The 24,687-nt window shown below is 44.0% G+C and overlaps 1 protein-coding gene across 1 annotated transcript in view; it reads left to right on the top strand.

The window, feature by feature from the left end:
* LOC134490784 (leucine-rich repeat neuronal protein 1-like) overlaps positions 1–15,494 on the top strand; it is a 32,479-nt gene extending 16,985 nt beyond the window's left edge. The window contains exon 2 of the mRNA XM_063294061.1: positions 12,544–15,494. Coding sequence (XP_063150131.1) covers positions 12,665–15,181 — 2,517 coding nt within the window. The 5' untranslated portion in view covers positions 12,544–12,664 and the 3' untranslated portion in view covers positions 15,182–15,494. The remainder of the gene's footprint in view (positions 1–12,543) is intronic.
* Positions 15,495–24,687: the final 9,193 nt, after the last annotated feature.

Genomic DNA, 24,687 nt, shown 5'->3' with positions numbered 1-24,687 from the left:
TAAAATGAGTACCCAGCTTGCTTGCTGGGGAAAGTGACGACTGGGCAAGGCAATGGCAAACTACCTGCTCTATAGTCTGCCAAGAAAACGTTGTGAAAGCAGCATCCCCCCAAAGCGTCAGACATGACTCGGTGCTTGCACAGGGGACCTTTCACCTTTCACCACATGGACCAAGAGTCATGTAAGAGCCTTTAACTGTGTAGCAACTAAGGCCATCCTTGAAGATGGCCCACTGTCACCTCTAGGTTCATGGTATGCCCAGAGCCGACTTCTATATCTGTCTCCCCCGAAGTCCAACCAGTGGGGAAATGTATCCAGCTGACTGCAGAGCCTGATACTGTAGCTACTATAATAGGTACCTGGGTACTTTCTTGCTAGCTGAGCTGTCTTGGATTTGAAATACAAGCAGCTTAGGTACAATAAGTAACAAGTCAACAACAAGTATTCAAAGCAGCCAAGTACCAGTTAAGCAAAATTAAATGGCTGTTCAGAGAGAACAAGACAGCCTCCATCTTGCATCCAAATGGCAGCAAAGGTGCCAAGGGAACATTTCTAAAGAGGCAGCCCTGCTAGAGGAGAAGTCTTGCTTAAAATGACTGCCTGCTTAACCTCCAATGTCAGGCACATCCAGAGCGGGGCTCCTCATGATAATCTGAGGAGAGACGCTTGGGATGAGCATCCATCAAATCCAGCCAATGCCAATTCCTGTGCAAGAGGTCCCAGAATTAATCCAAACAGTCAGGGGCTGCATGTTGCTGTCAGGAGCTGAATCTGTCCAAATCCCGATTCCTGCCACCATTGTCTTTTCTGTCACTTCCTCTCCCCAATTAATGCTGCTGTGTATAGCAAGCAGCTTCACTTTATTTCATGACATAGCCTGTCCTAAGATGCCTTTGCCATTTGGGAATTTCTCTTTTAATATCAATCATACAGCAGATATATACATCATCACTTATTTGTTTGGGAGACAAGCTTTGTCAGGAAACACTTGAAGTCTAAATATATGGAAGGCCTCCGTATTGGGGAACTCAGCCAGTAGTACCTGATTAAGTAAATCAGGGTTAAGAAACCATGTCCTAAACTGACACATGAAATAGGCTTACATAAAACTTATCAATGGATTAGGGAAATGTTGTGACTTGCCCTGTGCCTTTAACAAGCGTTTGATGTGCAGAACCCAACCAGTGATGTTCTTCACTGCATGGAAAACACCAGTATCCCCTTTAGCAAAAGAAGCTGACAAAAATTGACCCTTGTCCTCCATCAGTCCTCAGGGTATGCAAATTCAGGCAGGCAGACACAAAGGAATTTCTCATTTTCTGCATAACAGCAGCATGTTTTTCATCCAGTCAGCAGCCCACCATTACCTCAGGCCCCACTGCCAATTCACACACACACAACCCGTCTCAGTGTTTTTAGTAGCACCCTGGAAAACAGAAAAACAGCCAGTGATGCTTCCTATGGTGTGAAGGAGCTGCGCAGGTGCAGCCTGTCATGCCAAGGAGATGAAAAGTGGCAGCTGCCAGACCTTTTCTGCAGGAACGCTCTCCGCTTAGGCATCTGCTCCCCCTAGTTATTGCAGACCCCATTGTTCCTTGTAATGACAGGCAATTACTGAACAGCAAAAGGCAAGGCAAGGCAGAGGGTGGCTTGATTTAATTTCTTGCTTAGAGGAAATCTCTGTTTCCTGACCTCCCAGTTCGGACTACTGTGTGGACTTGAGGCCACAGCAGAAACGTACTAATGAACATGCCTGCTAAGGACAAAGATTATTTCCTTCATTCTGACCTGGGGATATTTGCACTTTAAGCTTTTCTTGTGGAACAGCCATACATTGTTCACTCAGGTTACCAACAGTTCCTGCCACTACACATCTGCCAGGCTGGGGGAAATTGACCTACTGGTGATACTTTCATGGTGGCATTTCCACTTGGGTTGTGTTTTCTTTTAATGTTGTTTCCCATAATACCTTATAAACATATTTACATGCTGATGCTTCGGTGGAAAAGTGTTTTAGGAGAGATTTGGAACTTGATTTTTTAAAAAAAAGACATTCTAAAATGCCTTCACATAGGTTGCAATGAGAAGAAAGTGGTGGTGGGGAGGGCATCAAGTGTATATCCCCTCCCCCCCCCGGATAAAAAGACCCATTGTGTGTAGGCCATTTCCAGCTTCTGTAAGGCTTGTCTCCAATCCTCTTTCCCTAAGCAGACTTCCCATACGAAGACCCCTTTGTAACTGGCTTCACAGCACTAATCTCAGCAAAGCTGACAGAGCAGAGTCCCCAGAGAGGCCCACCCAAGAAGGTGTGAAGTCAGGATTCAGAACATTTCAGTGGAGGAAGAGAACCACCACTGCGGCCCTGTACAGTAGTTTACATCAGCTGTGGCGACCAGCCATCCTGTATAAGTGTATTCCTCCTTGCCACCCTAGCCACAAGCCAAGGAAAGAATCAGAGGGAGACCCCAGACCAGACTCAGTGTAATGCCTTTTCTGAATCCGTGACAACTTGGGTGCTGGCCTCCAACCTCTCAGCCGTGTTCGGGGTCCCCATCCTCCCCTCCGCAGCACCGCTTCCATCTGTCTCTCTCTCACTCTGACACATCTCTATTTTTAGCGTCCCCTTCACAATGTTTGGTTGCTGTTGCTGCTCTCAGCCCTTGTGCAAATGAGCTCACGCTCTACCTCACACACCTCAGTCACAGCACCTTCCGGGCTTGGTGCCAGATCAGCAGCTGGGGGAGAGGTGGGGGAAGGACAGGCAAGGAGGAGTCCCCAATCTTTCAGCCTCTCTTAAGAGAGCACCATTATCTGCACAGCAGACTCAGGCTGGGGAGACTCTGTTTCAACTCCCGCTTCAGGTGATCTGGCTCCCAGATCACATTATGCCACCATTCATGCAATCATGGTTTTTGGAATAAACTATAATAGGCTGAATTCACCCAATGTGCTAAGCCAAGAGTGTGCAGTTTTTGTCAGCTTGAGAACCGTGTCAGACATCAGATGATGGGTCAGTGGCCACACTCCAAAGATGAGCAAGGTCAAGCTTTATGGAGGGAAAGAGTTTGAGGATTTTAAAGCTGCAAGGCTTAGAACACCCATTTTACCACTTCCACATAATACAAAAAAAAGGCAATAATACAAAAAAAGGCAACATGTTTAAGTAATACAGGAGGCCCGGTTTCACATGGACAACCCAGCAAGGTTGCTCAGACAGAATTCACAGCCAAAGACGTGAGATACAGATTTATTTGGTAAATGTGTTATCCAAGAGAGCTTCTTTTCCAAGGCTGGCCCCAAGGGCAGCATAATATGCTAATGAAGGAAAAAATCACCCCACTGACTTCTTGCTTTCCCAGCACTGAAAGAACTTCCCCTCAAAGATTCTGCACCATTTTGAAAGCAGCTCCAGACCTCATTGTTTTCTAAAGCTGAGCCAATTTATTTGTAGCTCAGCTGTGGTGCATCTAAAACTGTGAAATTTGTTGTTGTTGTTATACTTGAAACACTGTGGCTCTGAGGGTCTTCCCTTTTACTATTTCCGGGAACTCCTGCTTTACCCCACGGCCTGAACGTTTGGCCTTTCATGGGGAAAGGTGGACTTGATCATTTTCCAATTCTCCCTCATAGGAACTGTTCAGATTTATTTATTTATTTATTGCATAAATGCACTGATAAAATCAGGAAAGGAGGAGTTTCTCTATGGAATAGGGTGAGGGGATTTCTGTTATTCATGGGCCTGTAACAGATTGGAATGGGGCAACTTCTATTAACAATATTTTGAGATTGGCAGGCTTGAAGATGATGATGATGATGATGATGATGGTTCATCTTCAAACTTCTTTTGAGGAATTGGGCTATGAAAACAACCTTAAGCAGGCTGAATCTGGAAACCTAACGTCATCTGTTTCCTGCAATATGAGTTATCAGTGTCTCTAAACCCATGTCTCCATTTTGAAAGGACTACCAAATATGGCCTACAAAATTGTCTGGAATTTTGCAGCTGAGTCTAGATATGGTAGACTAAGTTTTGAGCTCTTCCTTCTCATCATTCATCTCCCTTAGCAATCAGAAGTCCTGTGGGCTCTCACACCCTCAGGTACCCTACAAAGTAGATCAGGCACCAACCATTCCACACAGTGGTTTATCTAGGACACCAATTATGCAGCAGGCCCTCCTTCTACCAGCATCACTGTTAGGACAGGTCATTGGGGCCAGAATTCAAAGAACTGACATTGAGTTTATGGCCAGGATGAGAAGCAAATTTTCTTTTTCTTTTTCTTTTCAAGTAATTTTATTAAAGATTGTAAATAGAAAAAACTAATACAAACTAAAGAAAGATAGAAAAATAGAGTAAAAGGTGCAAAGAGAAAAAAATAGGAAAGATATAAAGAATAGAAAGAAGAAAGAAAAGAAAAGAAAAAATATAGTAAAGAAAAAGGAAAGAAATAAAGAAGTGACTCCCAACCTTCATCACAACAAGTATAAACAAATTATAACAAATGATCTCTTCTTCCCATATCCCATCCCTTATCTATAAACTAATCCATAAAGTGTTGTTATTTCAGTCCTGGTGTCAACAAAAGTCCAGAAAAAACTATATATCTATTTTAACCTTGATCAAATAAATCAACTTTATATTCCTTCCTTTTACTTCTAACAGTATTAACCTTTAGTCCATTCAAATAATGTTGTACAACTTGATTTCCTTTCATTTGTTCTTTGTCCCTTCTCATGAGATTCTTCAATGCTTTAACAAGTCTCTTTTGTTAGTCCAATATAGAAAAATTATCCAGGTCACTCTCTTGGTTTATTGTTCGTATGTCCCTTTTAATTATTAAAACATCAGCCAGTTTCTTTTGTATGTCCAGCATAACATCTTTTTCCATGTCATTCTTGTAGCCTGTCTTTTGTAAGTCAATTTTCAACACAGTCTCAGGTAAAATTTGTTCTTCTGTAACATCTTTTAGACACAGTCTATCCATAGAGGCAGATATTGCTGTTGACATTGTTAATATTAATTTCTGACTCCATTTTTCAAAGTATCCATCAATATTTCCAGTGTTAGATTATTTTGCGCCATTCTGTAACTGTTAGTCAAGTTTATGTATTCTTCTCCTTTAATTGAAATCTTTAGTTCCTCTAGTGTCCAATTTTTAAAATCTTATTTTTTTTAATTCAAAACAAAAGCATGGGAAGGATTCTTTATAATTAATTCCAAAATATTATTTCAAATTTATCTGGACCCTTAGCCCATTTGTAGCTTTCTAAAATCAAAGTTTTAATCAACCTTTTGCTGTTCTTTAAAAAAAAATTTTTTTTAAAAAGTTCTTAAGCTTGAAGTTAAAATTTTCTTTCATTAAGCAATCAAGGCGGACTCACCTGGTGTTTTCAGACTTGTCGATCCAAAGGTTTCTAATAGCTGAAAAATAGTGAATAAGCCATTTCTGAATGTGATTATGGCACTATGAGAGCTTAGTGTCCTTTAAAAGGTGCCAACTGCAGTTGTGAGACGGCTACTCCCTTGTCTCCCGGTGCTCAAAACCTGCTGGAGACCACTGTCTTGTGGTCTCCTCATGAGGAGCAACTGTCTGGAGCACTTGTGGGTGATCTCCCATCCTCTCTTTGTCGGGAGAGGTTCAAAGATCCAGTCTACTAACTGGCTGTTCGTTCTTCGCCATGGTCTTCAGCCATCTTCATTCTGCCGTTACTTCCTCTGGAGGTCCGCAGATTTTCAAAAACATGTAACATGCTCGTCTCACACCTCCAAAAGAAGGAGCAAAGGTTCAGGCCTCTGAACCAGCTGTTTTCCTAGCTATCAGTCTCAAAGGAGCCTCATCAAAACTGGTTCAGTCTTCATTCCTCTGTTTGCCACTTAGAGTTCATTGTACCAAGCAAGATTTATTTTATTGATATCGGTGCTTAATTAAAGAATTTCATCTTCTTTCTTTGTCCCAGTAAACTTCTCAAAAAATACTCTCTAACTGGTAAGTCTGCTGTTTGAAATTAGGGAGCTTACTCTCAAATAAACGTAATGACTGATAGGTGTGCCAACTCCCCATTTTACATGGCAATAGGGTAAACCAGCCTTTAAGGAAATCTGCCCACAAGCACAGGAGGTCGTACTCAGCACCATGCTGTTGCCTCTGTCTTTGGGAAGATTTACTTTCAAAGTATTTCAAGATGTCATTAGCAGGTGAGAGAAACTTCCCCGGGTATATTTGTTTGCTGGGTTTATTTTTGTTTTACCTACCAGTATTGCTACCTCACTTTAAAATAGTTCTTAGAGCAGCTAGTAAAGAAAAGAAACAGGTTAAAACAATTGACAGGTTAAAACTATAACATGTTAGGAACCAGTAGCAATATGGGTAGTCCTCGTTTAGTGACCGTTCGTAGTTACAATGGTGATGAAAAAGTAATGTTGTGACCAGTCCTCACATTTACGACCTTCGCAGGTCTGTAAACCAAAGGAAAGCTGAAGTAAGATTATAAGCACAGTTGTGGTTTCACTTAGTGACCTCTTCCCTTAATGACCAAGTTGCCAGGCCCAATTGTAGTCACTAAACAAGGACTATCTATAGTGGTAGATGTTGAACCCACCTAACCTCCGCAAACTCCACTCCAATAAGATAAAAAAATAATTTCATTTACAGTATATACTACTAAAACTCTCATGTCTGTAACCTTTAGCTGGGTGAAATGGTGCATCGTAGGGCAACAATTTTTGAACCAACGTACCTCAAACTTACAGAATGCATCCAAAATCTGGGACCCATGACTCCCATGGAATAGAAATTTTGCAAATGTTATAAAACATTTTATGACATAATACAAAATGTCATAAAACATTTCCTGTGGTCAACTCCTGATGTTTGAGTGTGCTATACAGTTCAACACTGGCTACTTTCAAGGCAGAAACCTCTCTCCCTGAATTTTTAAGAACTTTTCCAGTACATTAGAAGCTCTGCCATTGTTGAAGGCACTAAGGAATCTGGTAAGGAAATATCTCTGAAATGATGACCCAACAGGTCACGGGTTGCCTAGTTACCTCTAAAAGGCTGGGAGACAAAATGAAAACGACTTCAGATCAGGACTGCTACTTCTGGCATAGTCCTCTAGGGTCAGCACATACTCTTTCCCTCTTGGGTAGCATGGGACCCAGTAAATGTCCATCCACTCTCTATACCAGCACTTCCATGATTGGCAGGGGTTGTAAAGGCACCTTCTTTCGGTCTGCGCAGTTCCCTACATACTGGCAAACGTCACAAAATGTAACATATTTGGTCACAACCTGGCCAAATCCCAGCCAGTAGAAACTGCTGTTGAAAAGATGAGCCAATCACAAAAAACGAACACCAACCTGGAACTGCTGTGTCTCCTATATCTGCCTTCGTTGGTGGGTCTAAAGGAAGGTGAGGATTTGAATTAAGACTGGGATTTTAAAGAGGTCCCATGGCGCAAGAAGGTTTACGTAAGAGGAAGTTGCATTTGTGATACAGTATATAACTGAGGTGGGCAATCTCTGTCTCTCTAGACTACAGTTTGGTCTAGTGGTCAAGGCACCAGGCTAGAAACCAGGAGACTGAGAGTTCTAGTCCTGCCTTAGGCGTGAAAGCTGGCTGGGTGACCTTGGGCCAGTCCTTCTCTCTCAGCCCAACTCACCTCACAGGGTGGTTGTTGTGTGGAAAAAATGAGGCAGAAGGAGTATTAGGAATGTTCCTAGCCTTGAGTTATTTATAAAAATAATAAAGCAGGTTAAAAAATCTTTTTTAAAAAATCCTCCAAGGAGCTACTGTTAATGCACTCCTAGGTTTGGCTCATGGTCACTCACGCACTCACAGCCTGTTGAGGCACATGGATCTTGTAACCCCCACCCCCCACCCCGCTTTCTACTTGGGTTTTCCAGATAGGTGCGGCTAGAGCAGACAAGACACACAGCCCTGGTCAACAGCCAGCAAGTAATTAGGGACACGCACAAATCACTTTCAACCGAACACTGAGGCACAACGGGTGCTCTGGAATACCGGAGACCCAGTGAATTTAAAGTAACAGCAAAACTTTACTGGTTACAATGTACATTTGCTCTTTCGCACACGCACACTCCTCCACACTTACCCGCGTCCTTCTCAGCTAGGCTGCCTGGCGCTAGCTAGAGGGAGGGAAGCCGCCAAGTCTGGATCCAAAAAATGACTCAAGTGGGACAGCTTTGGGACCCCTTTTTACCCCTCAAAGTTCTTGCTTTGTTGATTAGCCGGGACTGGGTTTTCTCCCATGTGCTCAGACCCACTTCCTTTGTCTGGTTCAGATGACATTTTTTCCTTTGTTTCCTTAATGACATGTTTCCTCCTTATCCACCTTCCTGAAGGGATCTTTTAGACAAGATTCCTGGCTTTTTGTCTTCCCTGCTTATGTGCCTCCTCCATCTTCAGTCTCACGCCAGCAGGAACAATACTAGGGGTGTAGGGAGTTGGTTCAGCCACATCTGGAAGATAACAAATGCCTCATTCCTGCATTGAAGAAACTTCAACATGCTTGCCATGCAGGGGTAGAAAAAACTTAATCTACTGAAATTCTGTTTTCCTCACAATCTTTAAATATACAGGACCCTTGCTCTCTTTTGCATCTGGTTACCCTAGTATACAGATTAAAACATACCTATTTTTGTGCCCAGATTAAATTCCTCTCTGGTGGAAAAAGCATCCATGTAAATAAGGGTGCCAAAGCTCATATTGATGACAAGGAGCTCCCACCATGCATAAGGGAATCACTCAGTTTAATCCCTGATGGATGAAAGGAGGTTTTAGCAGTGACTACCTGTACATATTTGGCATGTTCTGCTTTTGTCATTGTCATACTTACAGCCAAGACACATTCAAATGCCACCTTTGGAAAAGAGCTGTGGAGTCTCCATAGCCAAGCATCTCTGGCTTTTAGTTTCTTGGGGATCACATAATGATCCCTTCCCCCAGAGAAGCTATTAAACCAAGGCTCTGGCAAATCCCGCAAAGCAGCAGCACATGGTGAGAATTAGGACATAAAGTAAATGCCTGGGACAAAGATGGAACTTAAAGCTTTCTAATTAGAGATCTTAAGAAATGACTTATCAGGAGTGCTGATCCTGGGAAGGGATGGAGAAGGTACCCAGCACCTGGCAGAGCTGAACTGCATTGGAAGAACAGCAGTACATGAAAATTCACAGAAAGAATTATTCTGAATTCCCACCAAAGCACCTGCCGACTGAGTGAGGCATAGTCCCGGATTCTCCATCAGTGAAGGCAAATTTAACACTTGAAGAAGGGTAGCGTTTGCCAAAACTGTCACTGCTCTCCAAAAGACCATAACTTTCTCCTGTCAGACATCTGGCTCTGGAGGAAAAAAACAAAGAAAAAGCTTCCACCAGACACGTCACTTGGATGGAGATAGAAGGGAGCTGAGGATGATGGGCACCTTCTAGTGAATGCCTGTGGTCTCACCAAATTATCTCCTCCTCCCTATTCCTGCACCAGCTTCACAACTTCAAAAGAACAGCTGTTGCTTTGTAACAAAGAAGAAGGAAAATGAAGGGTATATTGCCATATTTAAAAGATAGATATGATAGGCTGATAGTACAGTCCTATCTGCTTACTTAAAGTGTGTCCAATGTACATGGTAGGATTTATTCCTTTAGGAAGTTTATTGCAGCCTGAAAGCAGACCCCCTTTTTGGAGAGAAAAGTAAAGTTGGTTCAGTATTCAGTTTGCTACCATGTAAAGTAGGTTATTTTTTTTGTGCTTGCCTATTCTGGCATTATTCTACTAGGAACTCAAGGAAGCATGTGCCAATTTTCCAAACAGCATGCTGCCCAGGTGTCAACTAGATCCCAATCTGCTGAGCTTTTAGGAAGGGGATTACATCATCTGTCATCTTTTAATTCTTGTTCTTACTCCAGATATAATATCTTGTGGTAGCAACTAACCCATCTTCACTGATCCAAAAAAAAAAGTTAGGCAGAGTTGGATTTGGCTAGTACTTGGATTTAACTGAGAAGTCAAAAGGACATCCTGGAAGAAGGAAATGTTAAACCAGTTTTGTATTGTTGCCAAATACTACATGGATGTAGCCATGTAGTCACCAGAAGCTGAGCTACAACTCACCAAGTCTTTACCTTTCTGTATGTTCATTAATTGAGATGGTCCTCCATATCACCAGGTTTTTGGTGTGAGCAAAACAAGACAGAATCAAAATTAAGTTTCTCTGCAGAATATACAAATGTGCTGTTCTTTCTCCTATATCAGTGATGGTTTACAAAGATCAACCCGAAGAAGCATTCATTGCCACTTTTCACCATACAGGAAAGGTTTTGTCTGACTGCCTAACCAATTTACCCCAAATAACGTCAGCCATGAGGGAGGAGGTTGAGAACAGCCACGCTGAATCCCTTGTTTTAGCCTTGTGCTGTCTTGACCATTTTCCAATGCTCAGCAGTTTCTCTTCTTGTGGATTTCCATCCAGATGGCCACAGGAAGAGCTGCACTGGAGAGCTGCATTGCAAATATATACAGTCACACAAAGCGACTGGGTGCTGTAGAATGCTATGGTGTGCTTTGGTTTTAACTACTACCGTGTTTGAGCATACTATCGGGCACTGGTTTGTACACATTAAGCCCTAAGTCATGGTTTGTTGGCTACAGCAAGAGAGAGAGAGAGAGAGAGAGAGAGAGAGAGAGTTCTACATCAGTGTTTCTCAACCTTAGCAACTGGCTGGGGAATTGATGCTGGCTGGGGAATTCTGGGGGTTGAAGTCCATACATCTTACTGTTGCCATGGTTGAGACTGTTCATGTTGGCAGGAGGCCTCTTGAATCTGCCTTTCCCAAGTTCTGCTCTGTTCCTTTAACTGCCTGTTTCTTTCCCTATAAGCAGTCCTGCTTATCACTATGCAAGGAATCCTGATAGCATACCAAGTTGTTATTTAAACCCATGGCAAGCCTGGCTGAAGGCTGGTTCCTGACTATAGAGACAGTCAGAATAAATCCTGTTATCTTTAAGAAGTCCAGAAAATGCAGATCTTCCCAGATAAGTGTAGCAAGGCAAGTTGAAGAAAATCTCTTTCTGTTTCTCCCAAGTATCTTAAAGGATAGAAATGGTCGCCAGACACTGGCTGGACAACTTTCCCTGCATTAGGAACTCTGGCAAATTCATCAAGGTTTGCCCTTTTAATTTTTACATATGTATGGTAACTGCAGCAAGATAATTACATGCACAGCGATGGAGAAATATTGAAACACCCACAATGGAGGAATGGATTGTGAGAATGGCAGAAATGGCAAAACTGACCTGTTTGGTCAGGGACAAAACAATAAGTACTTTTTATGGACTTTTGCTGAAAATGGAAGAATGTGAAATGATGCGTTTTGGATTTAACAATTGAAAAAGGATTGAATAAGGGGCTGGAGGGATTTTTGTAATATGAAAGAAGGAAGAGGGACAATGTGTTTGTTTATAACTATTGAAAAGAAGGTTGGAAGTAGCTTATTTTTTCTGGTTCTTGTTTTTTTAATTATCTCTCTTTCTTTCGTAGTATTGCTTTTGTACTTTTTCTTTTTTCTCTTTCTTTTCTTTATGTATATATTTTATATGCCTTTTATCTATGTAAAAACTCTTAATAAAAATTACATTTAAAAAGTTTTGCCCTTTTAACAAATTCCTGTGACATTTATAAAACTAAAAAAGCCACCCCTTAGTTTATTTATGTAGCGGTTCTTTGATTTAATATTCTGTTTTGTCATTTTATGGTAACAGCAGGTGGCCTAAAATGTCAGTCTGAATTCAGAAATGGAATATAGACTAGGGGTTAAGAATAGAGTTTTATGTGGCAAAAATGATGCAAGCCCTCTAAGGCCGCAGATTTTCTGTGATTTAAATCTGTCCTGAAATGTAGGAACTAAAACAAATCTGACCGTATCAGCTCGGAGCAGAGTTGGGAAATGGATGTGAACAATGTGAGACAAAAACAGGGACTAGGAGAGCTGTAAGGATCCCAGTACTTGTTCATTACAGCTTGATTGTTGCACAGTTCTTGCTTAGAATTTCTGGGTGCTTGCCAGATGTGATCTACCTTTTGTTCCGCAAAATAACAGGGAATAGGAACCTGCTCTTTAAAAATTAGCACCTGTAAGAGCGAGTGCAAATCTTGGTGAGTTGAGGGCCGCATTTGGCCTATAAGTGGTGTCCCCAGGGGCTGCACTTTAAATCATGACCAGGGAAAGGACAAAAACTGATGTTCATGTAAAATATAATTTACATGTAAAATGAATAAAATTAAATCCAGTCAATATGACTATTTATTTATTATTTCCTTTCCCCATTAATTGCTGCCACCAATTACAGCTGGGCGGGCAAAGAGTGAAGAAACTGTTTGAACTTTTAAAGATCACATGACCTTCTCAAGACCTTAGCTGACTGCTCCTGGCTAGAATCTCAAAAGCTTTGGTTCTCTTTCAGAATACACGTTTACCCTAAGAAACCTTGTGCTTTCGTATCCATCCTTCCTTTTGTCTTCCAGAGATGACAGGGCTCCACAGGCTATTCTGAGCTCATCTGACGGATCAGGGACGTCCTTTTTATCCAAAGCTACGCCACGAGCTGTGGGTGGTCAAGAAGGTTCATTATCAGGGGAGAGCATCATGTCCTGTCTCCCCCTGTATGCCCTGCTGTTGCTGTGTCTACAAGGATCTCCATCTGCCACTCACCCCTGCCCCCCACAGTGTGTCTGTGAGACCCGCCCATGGTTCACTCCCCAATCCATTTATCATGAGGCCAGCACAGTGGACTGCAACGATCTGCTGCTCACCCGAGTACCCGGCAATCTCTCCTCAGACACCCAGGTCCTTCTGTTACAGAGCAATAAGATCTCCAAGGTCAACAGGGAGCTCCAGCACTTGTCCAACTTGACTGAGCTAGACCTCTCCCAAAACCACTTTTCCAGAATCAGTGATGCTGGGTTAGCTAACCTTTCACATCTCATTACACTTTACTTGGAAGAGAATCAGGTGGAGGAGCTTCCTAACCACTGCTTAAGTGACCTTACTTCACTAGAGGAACTCTACATAAACCACAATTGTATCTCCTCTATTGAGCCATTGGCCTTTGCGGGCCTAACCAACTTGCTCCGGCTGCACCTCAATGCCAACCGTCTCCATGCCATTGACCACCGTTGGTTCCTCCCACTCCCCAACTTAGAGATCCTTATGATTGGAGAGAACCCCATCTCCCAGTTAACAGGGGGGAGCTTTCAGCCCTTGGAAAGGCTTCATAGCCTCGTCTTAGCTGGGATGCAGCTAACTGAAATCCCTCCTGATGCTTTCCAAGGCCTGGACTACCTGGAGAGTCTTTCCTTTTATGATAACCGCCTTTCATACGTTCCCACCAAGGCACTGGGAGGCCTACCTCTCTTGAAATTCCTGGATCTCAACAAAAATCCTATCACAGAAATTCAGACAGGAGATTTCAAGGACATGCTACATCTGGAAGAGTTGAGCCTCAATGGCATGGAGGAACTTACTGGCATCCACAAAGGGTCTTTTGAGAATCTTCCAGAATTGGCCAAGCTTGAGCTGTGCAACAATCCACATCTCTCCTACTTGCATCCAGCTGCCTTTCAGGGGGTGCCAGCTCTTCGCACTCTGCTAATCAGCAATACAGCCCTTGGCTTTCTCCCCTTAGGTCTGAGAGATGCCTTGCCAGCTTTGGCTGAACTCAGTCTCTATGGGAATCCTTTGCGCTGCGATTGCTTAGAGAACTGGGAACCATGGGCCACAGGACATATTCGGCTGATTGAGTCCCAAACTACTCTCTGCACTTCACCTTCAGAAGCCATGGGTCAAGAGCTCCAAGAAGCCCTAAAAAAGGTCAGAGGGGGAGGTTGTTTACCAGAAATCTCACCCAATCTCCCAGAGCACCTGGAGGCACCATCTGGTTCTACAGTAGCACTGGACTGTCAGGCCAGCTCAGAGCCGCCACCACAATTCCATTGGATCTTACCCTCTGGGAAAAAAGTGACTGCTGGATCAGGGAAGATGCATCTTAGGGCTGGGGGAACCCTTGAGATTAGCAGAGCCAACCCAGCAGATTCAGGAGTCTACACCTGTGTGGCCTGGAATGAACTGGCCTCGACCAGCCACAGTCTGTCCCTCAATGTCATTGGAGAAAGACCTGTAACTCCTGCCAGGCTGCTGGTCTTTGCCAAAAAGGTACAGTCACATTTTGTGGTGTTGGAGTGGACCACATCCTACCTAGAGGGGCAGAAGGATGAGAAAGGAGATGAATCAGCCACCCCCCACCCACCACCTCCTCCACCCTGGTCATCAGCTACCATGCGCATCCATAACCTCCACTTCACCTACACTGCACGGGTTCCTGTGAGCATCCGGGAATATAACCTCACACACCTGCAGCCTGCCACCCGCTACGAGATCTGCCTTACAGTCATGTCTTCGATTCCCAAGTCCTCAGCTGCTGCCAGTTACACGGATGTTCCCTCTGCCTTAACGGCTTCTACCAGCTCTCCCTTGTCTTCTGTGAGTTCTTCAGAGATAGCCACCGCAACCATGGGTGCTTCTGAGTCTTCTCCGAGCCCTTGGACAGTCCCCAGGGCTCCTTCCTTGTCTCTCATGACCCACTCGACTGCGGTTTCTCTGGGAACTTCCAAAGCCTCCTCGGCACCCCTGACAGGTCCCATGGCAGCCTCTGCAGCTCTTCCCTCTGCCTGGTTATTGCCCCGCGCTCAGCACGCCTGCCTCAACGTCACCACCAAGGACGCCTCCCTCTCGGTGGAGCTGATGGGAGGCTGGGCAGGAGGGGCAGCCTTGGCTGCGGTCACTGGCTCCTTGCTGGCAGCCCTGAGCGCTGTGCTCCTGCTCCTCTGTGCTTCCCGACGACTCAAGGAGAAAGGGTGTCGCCATTCGCTCAAGAAGTACATGCAGCACGCAGCCGCCATCCCGCTCAACGAGGTCTACCCTCCCCTGATCAGCTTGTGGGATGCCGAGGGAGACCCTCCCCTCCCCATGGCTCCCTTAGCGCAACTGGCTCCGCCCACACCCACCCTGCCACCTCCCCCTGCCATAGGAGGGCACACTGTTTTGCTGCCACCCCCTCCTGGCCAAATTGACACTTCCAAGACTTACCTGTGGCAGCAGCCGTGAAGGAACTTGAGGTGTGCAGGTACCCATACCTCGGCACAGACTTTGGTGGGAAACCTCCCTGTGGCTTTTAGGATATCAGAGTTGGGTCTCCAGGCCTTCCCAGTCCAGGTTTTCTTGCCTCCCACCATTACCCCTTGTACTCACCTGTGCACTGTATGTACCACCTATAGAGGGCACAAGGAACTTGGACATTTTTAGCCAAGGTCTCACTGTGTAGTTGTAGCCAACTAGGGAGGGGAGCATCAGGCAGATGACAGCACCCCTGGGATAGCGTAGCCCCTGGGGGGCAGGTAAAACAAGTGAATAAAATTAAGTTGGACAAAGTTTAAAATGCGTGGATGTGTTTGTTGGGGAAGGAGCTGCAATGAAAACCGCTAATGCAAGGCACCAAATCCCTTCACCTCACCCAAGTTCACACACCTTTTGCTTTCGCCCAAGAAGATTGGTATGCTACCCTCTAGTGAACATTTTGGGGATAATAAGCCTACTTCTCCTTTTGAGCAAGATTACAGGCTCCCTTTTCAAGAGTCAAAAATAGCAGGATAGAATCTGAATAGAAATCTCTTATGCCTTCTATATCCATCCTTCCATTCTCAGGTAGGGAGATTGGTTATTTTTATTGAGTGGTAATGTAAGGCATTCTACATATGCTTAGAGCCCCCTAATTTTCATAATAGTACTTCATATGCCCTAGGATCATGAGCAATTAAAAACAGGTTTAGGGCCAAAGATGGCATCACCATTGAGCAGGGTGAGACAAAGGCCTCAGCTGCAGATGCTGATAGGCAGTGCTGGCATCCTCCAAAATTGTTCTGTTGGAGGACAGACCTGAGTATGCTGCAGTCTGTCCTGGGGCTGACAAACTAAGCTGGTGCTGCTGGTACAGAGGAGAATGCTATCCTATTACCATCACTGACGTGCCCGTCAACTATTAGCTCAGTCAACTTCTGTACAGGGACTGGAAAGGAGACGCCATCTTGTAATTTTACTGGTTTGTCTTTTGCCTGCGCAGCAGCAAACTGTCCTAACAGTCAGGAACCACGCTGAGACAAGGAATAGGTCTCTAGTGTTTTATTACTGCTACATTAGACAGAAAATCCTAACAAACTGAAGAAGCGTGGGAAAAACCCAGACAGATGAACCCCAAAGGTTGAGGCGGGTCTGATCTGTCTCTCTTTGAATGGCTGCTCAACTCCTCAGTACTACGCATGCGTTTTCCCCCCTGGATAGGGGCCCCCTCCTGCTCACCATCAGTACTCATGACACAAACTGAACACACACCCAAAACGCTCTTTGGTTTTTCATTCTTTCCCCCACTCACCCCAGAGGCATATGTGATCACATCTTAAACCTGGTTTGCTTTACCCTTCTTACTGACATAACAAAATTAAGCCCCTGACAAACCACATTATGGCTCAGTATGTTGTTGGGTCTAATCATTGTGTTATTTCGTCATTAGGCATGCTCAGTCCTCAAAGGGCTGATTTGGGGTCCCCCTTTAGTGTGTGTTTTTCTTCCTAATCCATGTGTTTGTGTGAGCATATGTGAGAGAGTGCACACAAACACGCATGTAGTTTTGCAAACTTCTTAGTTCCCCAAGCCTGCTGATACCAGCTTCTTGTGGTGTTGCTATGCAGTGGCTACATAATAATCAGCATTGGAATGAGTTTGTTATTAGTATATCTAATTATTAGATGGAATATCTCTTATCACATACATTTAAATGCAAGACTTAGGAGACAATCAGCAAGGGAAGTCCATCACTTTTATACTCTGCTTGTGAGAATCTGGAGGAAACTGGCTGGCTGTTAATATAAAGAGAAGGACCAGATCAGCCTTCTCCACTATCTGGATATGAGGAATTAGTACTCCTATCATCTCCTGAAGTGTACTAAAATTCAGAAAAGCATTTGTTCAGTTTCTAAAATGAATCCAAGACAGCTTGGATTTAAGAGTCCTGAATACTAACTTTGTTGACAAATTTCTGCTTTTAGGAACCACAGACTCTGAAGTCAAGACTGGAGAGGCAGCGTGCCTGCTACAAAATGACCTGCATACTGTATTGTGCTTGCTGCATTGAACCTCTGCCAGTTGGCTTACTTGGGACAATAGTGTACAAGGTCAAACTCCTTCCATACGTTTCACACGGTCTATGTTGGGAGTCCAGTTTCTGTGAAGTAATGACGATTTGTCAGTTTGGTTGAGACTAGAAACATCACAGGGCATAGAAGCTTATGGGGCAGTCTGGGAGTCGGGAAGAATAAATCACACATAGAGTTTGGAAATAGCGGGGGCTCCGTAACATTGCTAGAAAGGAAACCACGTCAGAAGGCAAAAGAATGGAACAAGAGCCTGGTGGTCAGGGACACTACTGCTATACCTGCAAGGGTTGCATATGATGAGAATTCTGCCAGCTCTATCACTTGATGGTGACAGATCAATGTGACCTAGATGGCAACCTTAGCATCAGGAAGATGAATGGAAACAATTTTACCTAATCAGCCAAATTCCTGTCCTAAGGGGAAGAGAAATTTGGTGGCTTGCAAATGGCTCAGTAACCTTAGAGCATCCATTTGTGTGTATGTGATTAATGGTGAGGAAAAGACACACTTTGTGTCATCGGCAGCCCCTTCATTTCAATAGTATACTGTTTGCTCCAAGGTGGAGTTGTGCTAGGAAAAAAGGCTAAGCCTAGCAAAACTTACAATAAAGTCATATTAACTAGGTAGCCGTTTATGGGTTCTGGATGCAACAAGTGATGTGCACTTTGGCAATGAATAGTAAATAAAGTACAATGATGAAATTAACCATTGTGGGACTGGGCAAACAACAGATCCAGGGACAGTCGAATTAAAAAGATCCAGAAGTGGTTTCTGGACCACGAATGAGGACCACTGCAACATTTACACAGGATGGCTTTGTGCAACGCTCTAGGCTAAAATTTAGTTACTAGTTTCAGTCATAGTGTATTATGTAAGCCAGCCAGGGTAGCTGATCTATGTTTCAGAGAGTTGTTCCAACCTAGGCTTTGATAAATCACAAAACCATGGCTCAGTTTAACCATGGATTAGCAGTATGTTCTGTGAACCCAGCCCACAAAGTGCTAAAGGCTTAATAAAAGTCTTAGCAGTTATATAACTATTTCTGGTGATTTTGCAACACTCCCTCCCCCACAACACTTAAGTTTAGGTCAGAGTTTTTATCACACTATCATGCCAATGAAGGCCTGAGGTAGGAAAGTTGCAGCTCCCCTAATGCTTCCTAACCAGTTCCTAGCAGTGATAAGATTTCGGTGAAGAGCTTCAAAGGAACAGCTCTGTCTCCTACACCCGATATCAGAAACAGCTCCTTCTTGTCCTTTGCTAAAGAATTTGTCTTGAAGAGAAGCAGCAGAGCCAAGGGTGGCCAGGTGAGACAGAGGAGCTGGAAGGAAGACAAGGCCCAGGAGAATAGCAGCCTTGATCTCCAAAGCCAAATTTGGCATCCACCCACATTGCAACAGACTAGAAATATATCGGCATGAATTAAAGAACAAAGGGAGCAGGTACAGCAGCTACAGCAGCTACATTTAGAGTGAACAGCTAATAAGTGCCCAAGGGAAAGAAGAGGTGGAGCAAGTGATTCACCCACTCATTAGACTTGAAGCTGCCAACTTTTCTATTACTTCCTGGCAGGGCTCCCCATATTATAACAGCGGTGTGACAGTGTCATGAGCACTGATGGTGAGTAGGAGGGGGCCCCTCTCCAGGGGGGGAAACGCATGCGTAGTACGGAGGAGTTGAGCGGCCATTCAAAGAGACACAGATCAGACCCGCCTCAACCTTTGGGGTTCATCTGTCTGGGTTTTTCCCACGCTTCTCCAGTTTGTTAGGATTTTCTGTCTAATGTCACAGTAATAAAGCACTAGAGACCTATTCCTTGTCTCAGCGTGGTTCCTGGCTGTTAGGACAGACAGGCTGAATTTCTTTTACATACTGCTGTGTGGGCCTGGGCAAAGTTCAACCAGCTGCATTTCTGATGTTTGGACAGCAAACAGAAGCCATGCCAGGGAAGAAAACCGGCGACCCTTAACTCCTGAAGCAAAGGACTAGGGACACCAAGGCCGCAGCAGCCGAAGGAAACCAGGAGAACATGAAGCTCAGGAGAGAGAAAGGAAAGGGCAGACTGAAGAAGAGCCTGGCTCTCTGGAGCCTGGGCTACGGCGCTAAACGTGCCATGTTGTATGTCAGGGAAATCGTGTAAAAAGAGCATTTGAATCTGGGAGTGTATATAAAGGCGATAAATACGAAGTGTATTTTAGGAGTATTTAGGGTGATTGTTTCTAAACCTTAGAATAACTACCTGAAGGATATATGTGCAAAACCTTTCCATATTCCCCTCCTCTTTTTTTAAGGAAAAATGGTGCTTAATGATATATATCTGCTGTATCATTAGCATCATCTGTCTAATGCTAATGATAGATATAGAGACGCACACTCTTTCTCACACATACCAAATAGTGCATAAAGCAGTGAGAACAGAGCTGGCTATATATGTAAGGAAGTGTCATTGCATGAGGCATAAAACCAAGGCTATAGAGGTCTGACGTTTCTTATTTTCTCTAAATATTAACAGCACCCTTCCTGTTCTGTGGTTCAGTTGGAGGGCTAGGAATGGATGGCCCTGGGGCTCACATGCCTTTACAGACAGTCGTATGTATATTGGAAAGCAATTATGGCGCTGGACATCAACTCCCAGCAGGCTCAGGCAGGCTGGCCAGTGGTAAAGGATGCTGGGAATTGCAGGAGGGCCCCAGGTTGCCCATCCCTCTCAAAGGGCTGTAAATCCAGACATAAAAGTATGGGACTGTACAAAGGGAATGTGCAGACTCGAAGTTGCCCACAAACAGCAAACAACTGGATAACAGATGCAACAGGCACATAAATTACCTTCTCACGGTGAAAAAGGAATGTCTACATTGTACAGTAGAGCGACTATTCCAAGATTTGTATTAACGGTATACACAGAAATCGGCACATGTGGGTTTTGTGGACATGTACACTCACCTTGGTCCTCTTTTGGGCACTACCCTTGCAGCTGCTAACACCCTTCACGGCCGTAACACAAATCCTTGCAATTTTCAGTGGGAAATAAAAGCAAACAGGTATATTTACAGTGACCATATTTTCTTGCAAAAAGTAACGGGAAAACCTGGAAAAGGGGCAAATCTGTAACAGGTTCATCAGGATTTTAAAAAAACTGTTTATGTTTATAACTTTGCTTTACGGACAATAATTCAAGAGCAAAACCAAGAGAATAAATAATTAAATCAAATAATTCTAAAGGGCAGCTTTCTGAAATAAAGGACTGCCCTTTATAATAAAGGATGTATGGTCACTGTAGATATATTAAGCTTCCAAAAGGTGTGATACACCCCGCAAAATGAATCCCCCCACTTTGAGTGTTATTAAATCAGATCAAAAATTCTAGTCACCATTCACTGAGGCCCGAGGCAGATGAAAAAGTTTTTTTTTTTAAAGTACATTTCTCAGCCATTAAAAGGTTCCCTCCCTCTGCATTAAGATGAACATCATTTTAAAAGGGGGGAGGCGGGAGAAAGAGTGGGTGAGGCCAGCTTGTACCTTTTTTTCCTGCAATCTGCCTCAAAGCAAAAATAAAAATAAAAGTCGTGCTGGTTTTGCTGTTTTGCTTGACCTGTCATGGGCCTAACATACCATTGCGTGCAAAGGTATGTCCTTCTGCCTCGCTGCTTCTAACTCTCCCCCAGCAGATGGGCTTTCGTGGGGAAGGGTGCCTACACATAAAAGCAAGCCCTGGGAAAAAACTGTTGGAAGGAGCAGGTTTTCCCTCCTTTATGATCTCCATTGTAAGGAAAAACCGCCTCAGAACAGAGAGCACTGAGACTCATTTGGACAACCCAGGCAGGAGCATTTCATGTCTGCTTCTTCCCACACGGCGGGCACAGCAGCTACTAGTCCTCAACGTCCGTGTGACTTTGGGTTGAACCAAAGGCTGCCCCTCTGGCGCCAAGCTGGCATGCAATTTGGGAGGGGCATTTTTTGTTTTAATCCCATATGCACAATCTCTCTTCCAGAGTTCTCCTTGCTCTTACGAAAAACATGAAGGCAAGCCAAAGAAGGAGAATGAAGGAAAGGATCCAAGTCACGTGTGTACCTGTTAGTGCTAGCTAGTTAGTTGCCCTTGCAAGGGTTCATAGAAATTCAGCCCGTTGATCCAAACACACAACCCTTTTGAGTCTGCTTCATTTTATGTTGTATACAGGGAAGAGAGAAAGATGTCATTTGTCCAAATCAGGGCTAGCCCTGAAACCATCATTTTGCACTGCATGCAATGTGCATTCAGTATGGAGAGGCCGTGTGGCGCAGGGGTGAAGTGGTGAACTAGGAGCAGGGAGGCCACGGTTCTGGTCCACCTTCAGCCACGAAACCTCATGAGGTGACTTTGGGCCAGTCATTCTCTCTCTTTCAGCCCACCCTACCTCACAGGGTTGCTGTGTGGGGACCACTAAGTGGTATGTATGCTGCCTTGAGCTCCTTAAAAAAGGCAGAGTACCAAATAAATAAATATGGTGCTGTTTGGGAGGGTATTATTTCTGTCACTGCCTTCTCACTGTTTGGCCACCAGGTTGGTAGGATGATAGAGGCCAACTGGGAGAGAGAGGTAGAAATTCTGCCCCTGCCCCCTTTAACTATGCCACTGTTAGGAAAGTTTTCACTGCTCCCCGCTGCTCCATATACACCTACAGACCTGTGCATTTGTTCTCTCTCTCAACACCAAAGCCTACCATGTATGGGGAAAACCCCACACTTCTGCAGTTTGACCCTCTCGCTGCCATCGATTGCACCGTAGCAACTGCAAAGCCCCCCAGGGCATACCCAAGGGGGGTGGGGGGAAATAGAAGTCCTAGTAACCTGAGAGAGTAAGGCTTTGAATCTCCCATTGCTTCAGGTATGGCTGAAGCACCTTCCTTGTATTGGCCTGCTGTGGCCCGTTCTCCCAAGTTGTGTATCCTGTTGCAGAGGGGAGGATACCGGCCAGGTTGCCAGAAAACAGATTCCTTCCTTCCCAAGAGAGAGGAAAAAGGTGTGGTGGTGTGAGGATCAGGGAGGTTCTGCACAGAGCACTAGTTGCACTACGGCAAAGCTCACGTCACACGAGGAATGACTCGAACTGCAGGGCCTTTACGTTCTCATGATGTGGTGTGTTAGCAGCTGCACTGGCTGTTTTGCACCCCAGCAGCTCATCACCAGAATCACTCTCTTTCCTTCATTCTCAACAGTCGGCTGGAGCACCCTCATCCCCTCACTGCGAGAGGCAAGGGAAAATATGTACTTTGTTCTCCTTGACTTGGCAAAATTTGGCATTATATAGTATATTCCACCAACATTTGGAAGGGAATTTGTGGTGGGGAGGCAAATGTATCAGTCCGTTGAAATCATAAGGCAGGGCGATGGCTCTATGAGTGTCTATCCTTCCTGAATTGTTCCCTTTGCAATGGCAAAAGGGAACCCCTGTTCTGGAGTCATTTTTTAATTATATGGTGCACATGCACTAGGATACACAGGGAAAGCATCGTTTGAATGTTGGTTCATCAGCTAGGCGCTGCTCCTCCAGAAAGGTGGATATTACACTGCAGATTTAATTAATCATGTGGACCAAGAAAGGTAAAACTTTCCAAGAGACACATAGAGCGGGGGCCCGGTGGAGGAAAAAGGAAGGGAAAAGAAAAAGGAATCAGCAATGAATGAGTTTTGTTGAAAAATAAATTTATTTACAGGGCAGGATCCCGGAGAGTTTCATCATAAAAATAAAACAGGATCCAAACCCCAGTGCAGAGGTAACTAGAGAGGGACAGATCCCTATCACCTCTGGCTCAGGGACCAAGATCAGGTCAACAATGAAGAAAAACAGGGAAAAGAAAAAATTTCCAAGAGCATCTTGCAGGATTCCCTCCATGGGAACAGAATCCCAACAAAATATCTACTTCAACCAAAAATGTTAAATCCCTGGATTTTGCCCTGTTCTTTTCACATACAGTATCTCACCAATCCCTGCCACACTGACACTCTGGACAACTCAAAGTGCCACTGAGAAAGAAAGAGAAATTCTGAACATCACAGACCCAGAAAAACTTGCAAAGTTCCCAGATACAAAGGAAAGCATGTTCAAGTGAGAGAGGCAAAAAAGACACTCCTGGTCTTTAACATGTGTTAGGTACTCTCTCTTGCTATAAATTAAATGAAATATTCTTGGAATTGGTCATGCAAAGTATCTCATTCAGAGCCTAGGAGGGAATCATCACTTTCCCCTGACATTCTCCCAATTAAACTTGGGGGCTACAGTCAGATTTCTATGGCCAAACATAAGCCTGAAGGATGTGGATACACATTCCCATCAAAGCTTTGCAGAATGACAGATCAACCTCTTAGCCTTTTTCCTCGGGAATGGTCAGGCCAAATCAAGGCAAGTTATCTCCAGCATTATTTTATTCAAGCCCTATGGGGTTTGGAGACCATCCTACCTTCTCAGTCCCATCCTTTCAAGATCATCTGAAAGCAGCTTCTTGAAAATATAAGACCAACTGCAAACTGAAGACAGTGGTGACATCTATTCACATCCTGGTCTTCAGGGTGTGGGCAGCATGTGAAATGGAATGAAATAAAATCATGGTACTTTATATAAACCTCAGTATCGAGCAATACATTTTTTCCTGGACTGTACTCCTATACACAGGAATGCTCCACCATGTTCAATTCTCCACCACCACGACTCCGTAAAAGAACATATAACTGATGTACCAGTTGTGTATTGTAGAAAAATGTGCTTTATAACAGGAGCAAAATATACTCATAGCTGCAGCCCAGTGTACATTCCAGAAAAAAAGGTACCGCCTGATTCTTTCATAAGGAAAAACAAATGGCTCCTTAAAACTAAACAGACACTGCGGCATTAGCTCTTTGGGATGAAAGTTCATTGAGAGGACATTAAATTTGGTGCCCCTAGTCCATGACAATTAATAATAAGACTTTATGGTGCTATAAGACTCCTGGTAGAGACTGGGTTTTTTTATTTGTCAGGTGAAAAGGTTTGATCTGTAACTAATTTTGTTTTCACTTGATTATTTTATGGTACAGACTTGGCTCTTTTACTGGGAGGGATCAGACTTCAGTCTTAAACATATGGACTGTTTTGAAATTCACCAGCCATACATATGAGATTGATTCTTGACTTATTTTCCAGATTCCTTTTCTACCAGTGCCTTAAATATGCAAGCTAGAGGAAATGCAGATGACTGTCTTCATCTTTAATGATTAGATGTCCTGTTAACGCTTTCAGGACAAGCAAGGCCGCTCAACACCCTACCAGCAATAGCATCTGCTCATTTCTGCCTTTTGTGTGCTGTCAAAGAAGTCTTGCCTCTGTCTATAAAAATAGTAGCAATATTCCTATGAAACTTACTCATTTAAAAAAGTTGGCCAGTTGGC

This window comes from Candoia aspera, chromosome 2 (assembly GCF_035149785.1).
Source record: "Candoia aspera isolate rCanAsp1 chromosome 2, rCanAsp1.hap2, whole genome shotgun sequence".
In the NCBI taxonomy this organism is placed as follows: Eukaryota; Metazoa; Chordata; class Lepidosauria; order Squamata; family Boidae; genus Candoia; species Candoia aspera.
The sequence above is the reverse complement of the archived record's forward strand: the minus strand, read 5'-3'. Positions and strand labels throughout refer to the sequence as shown.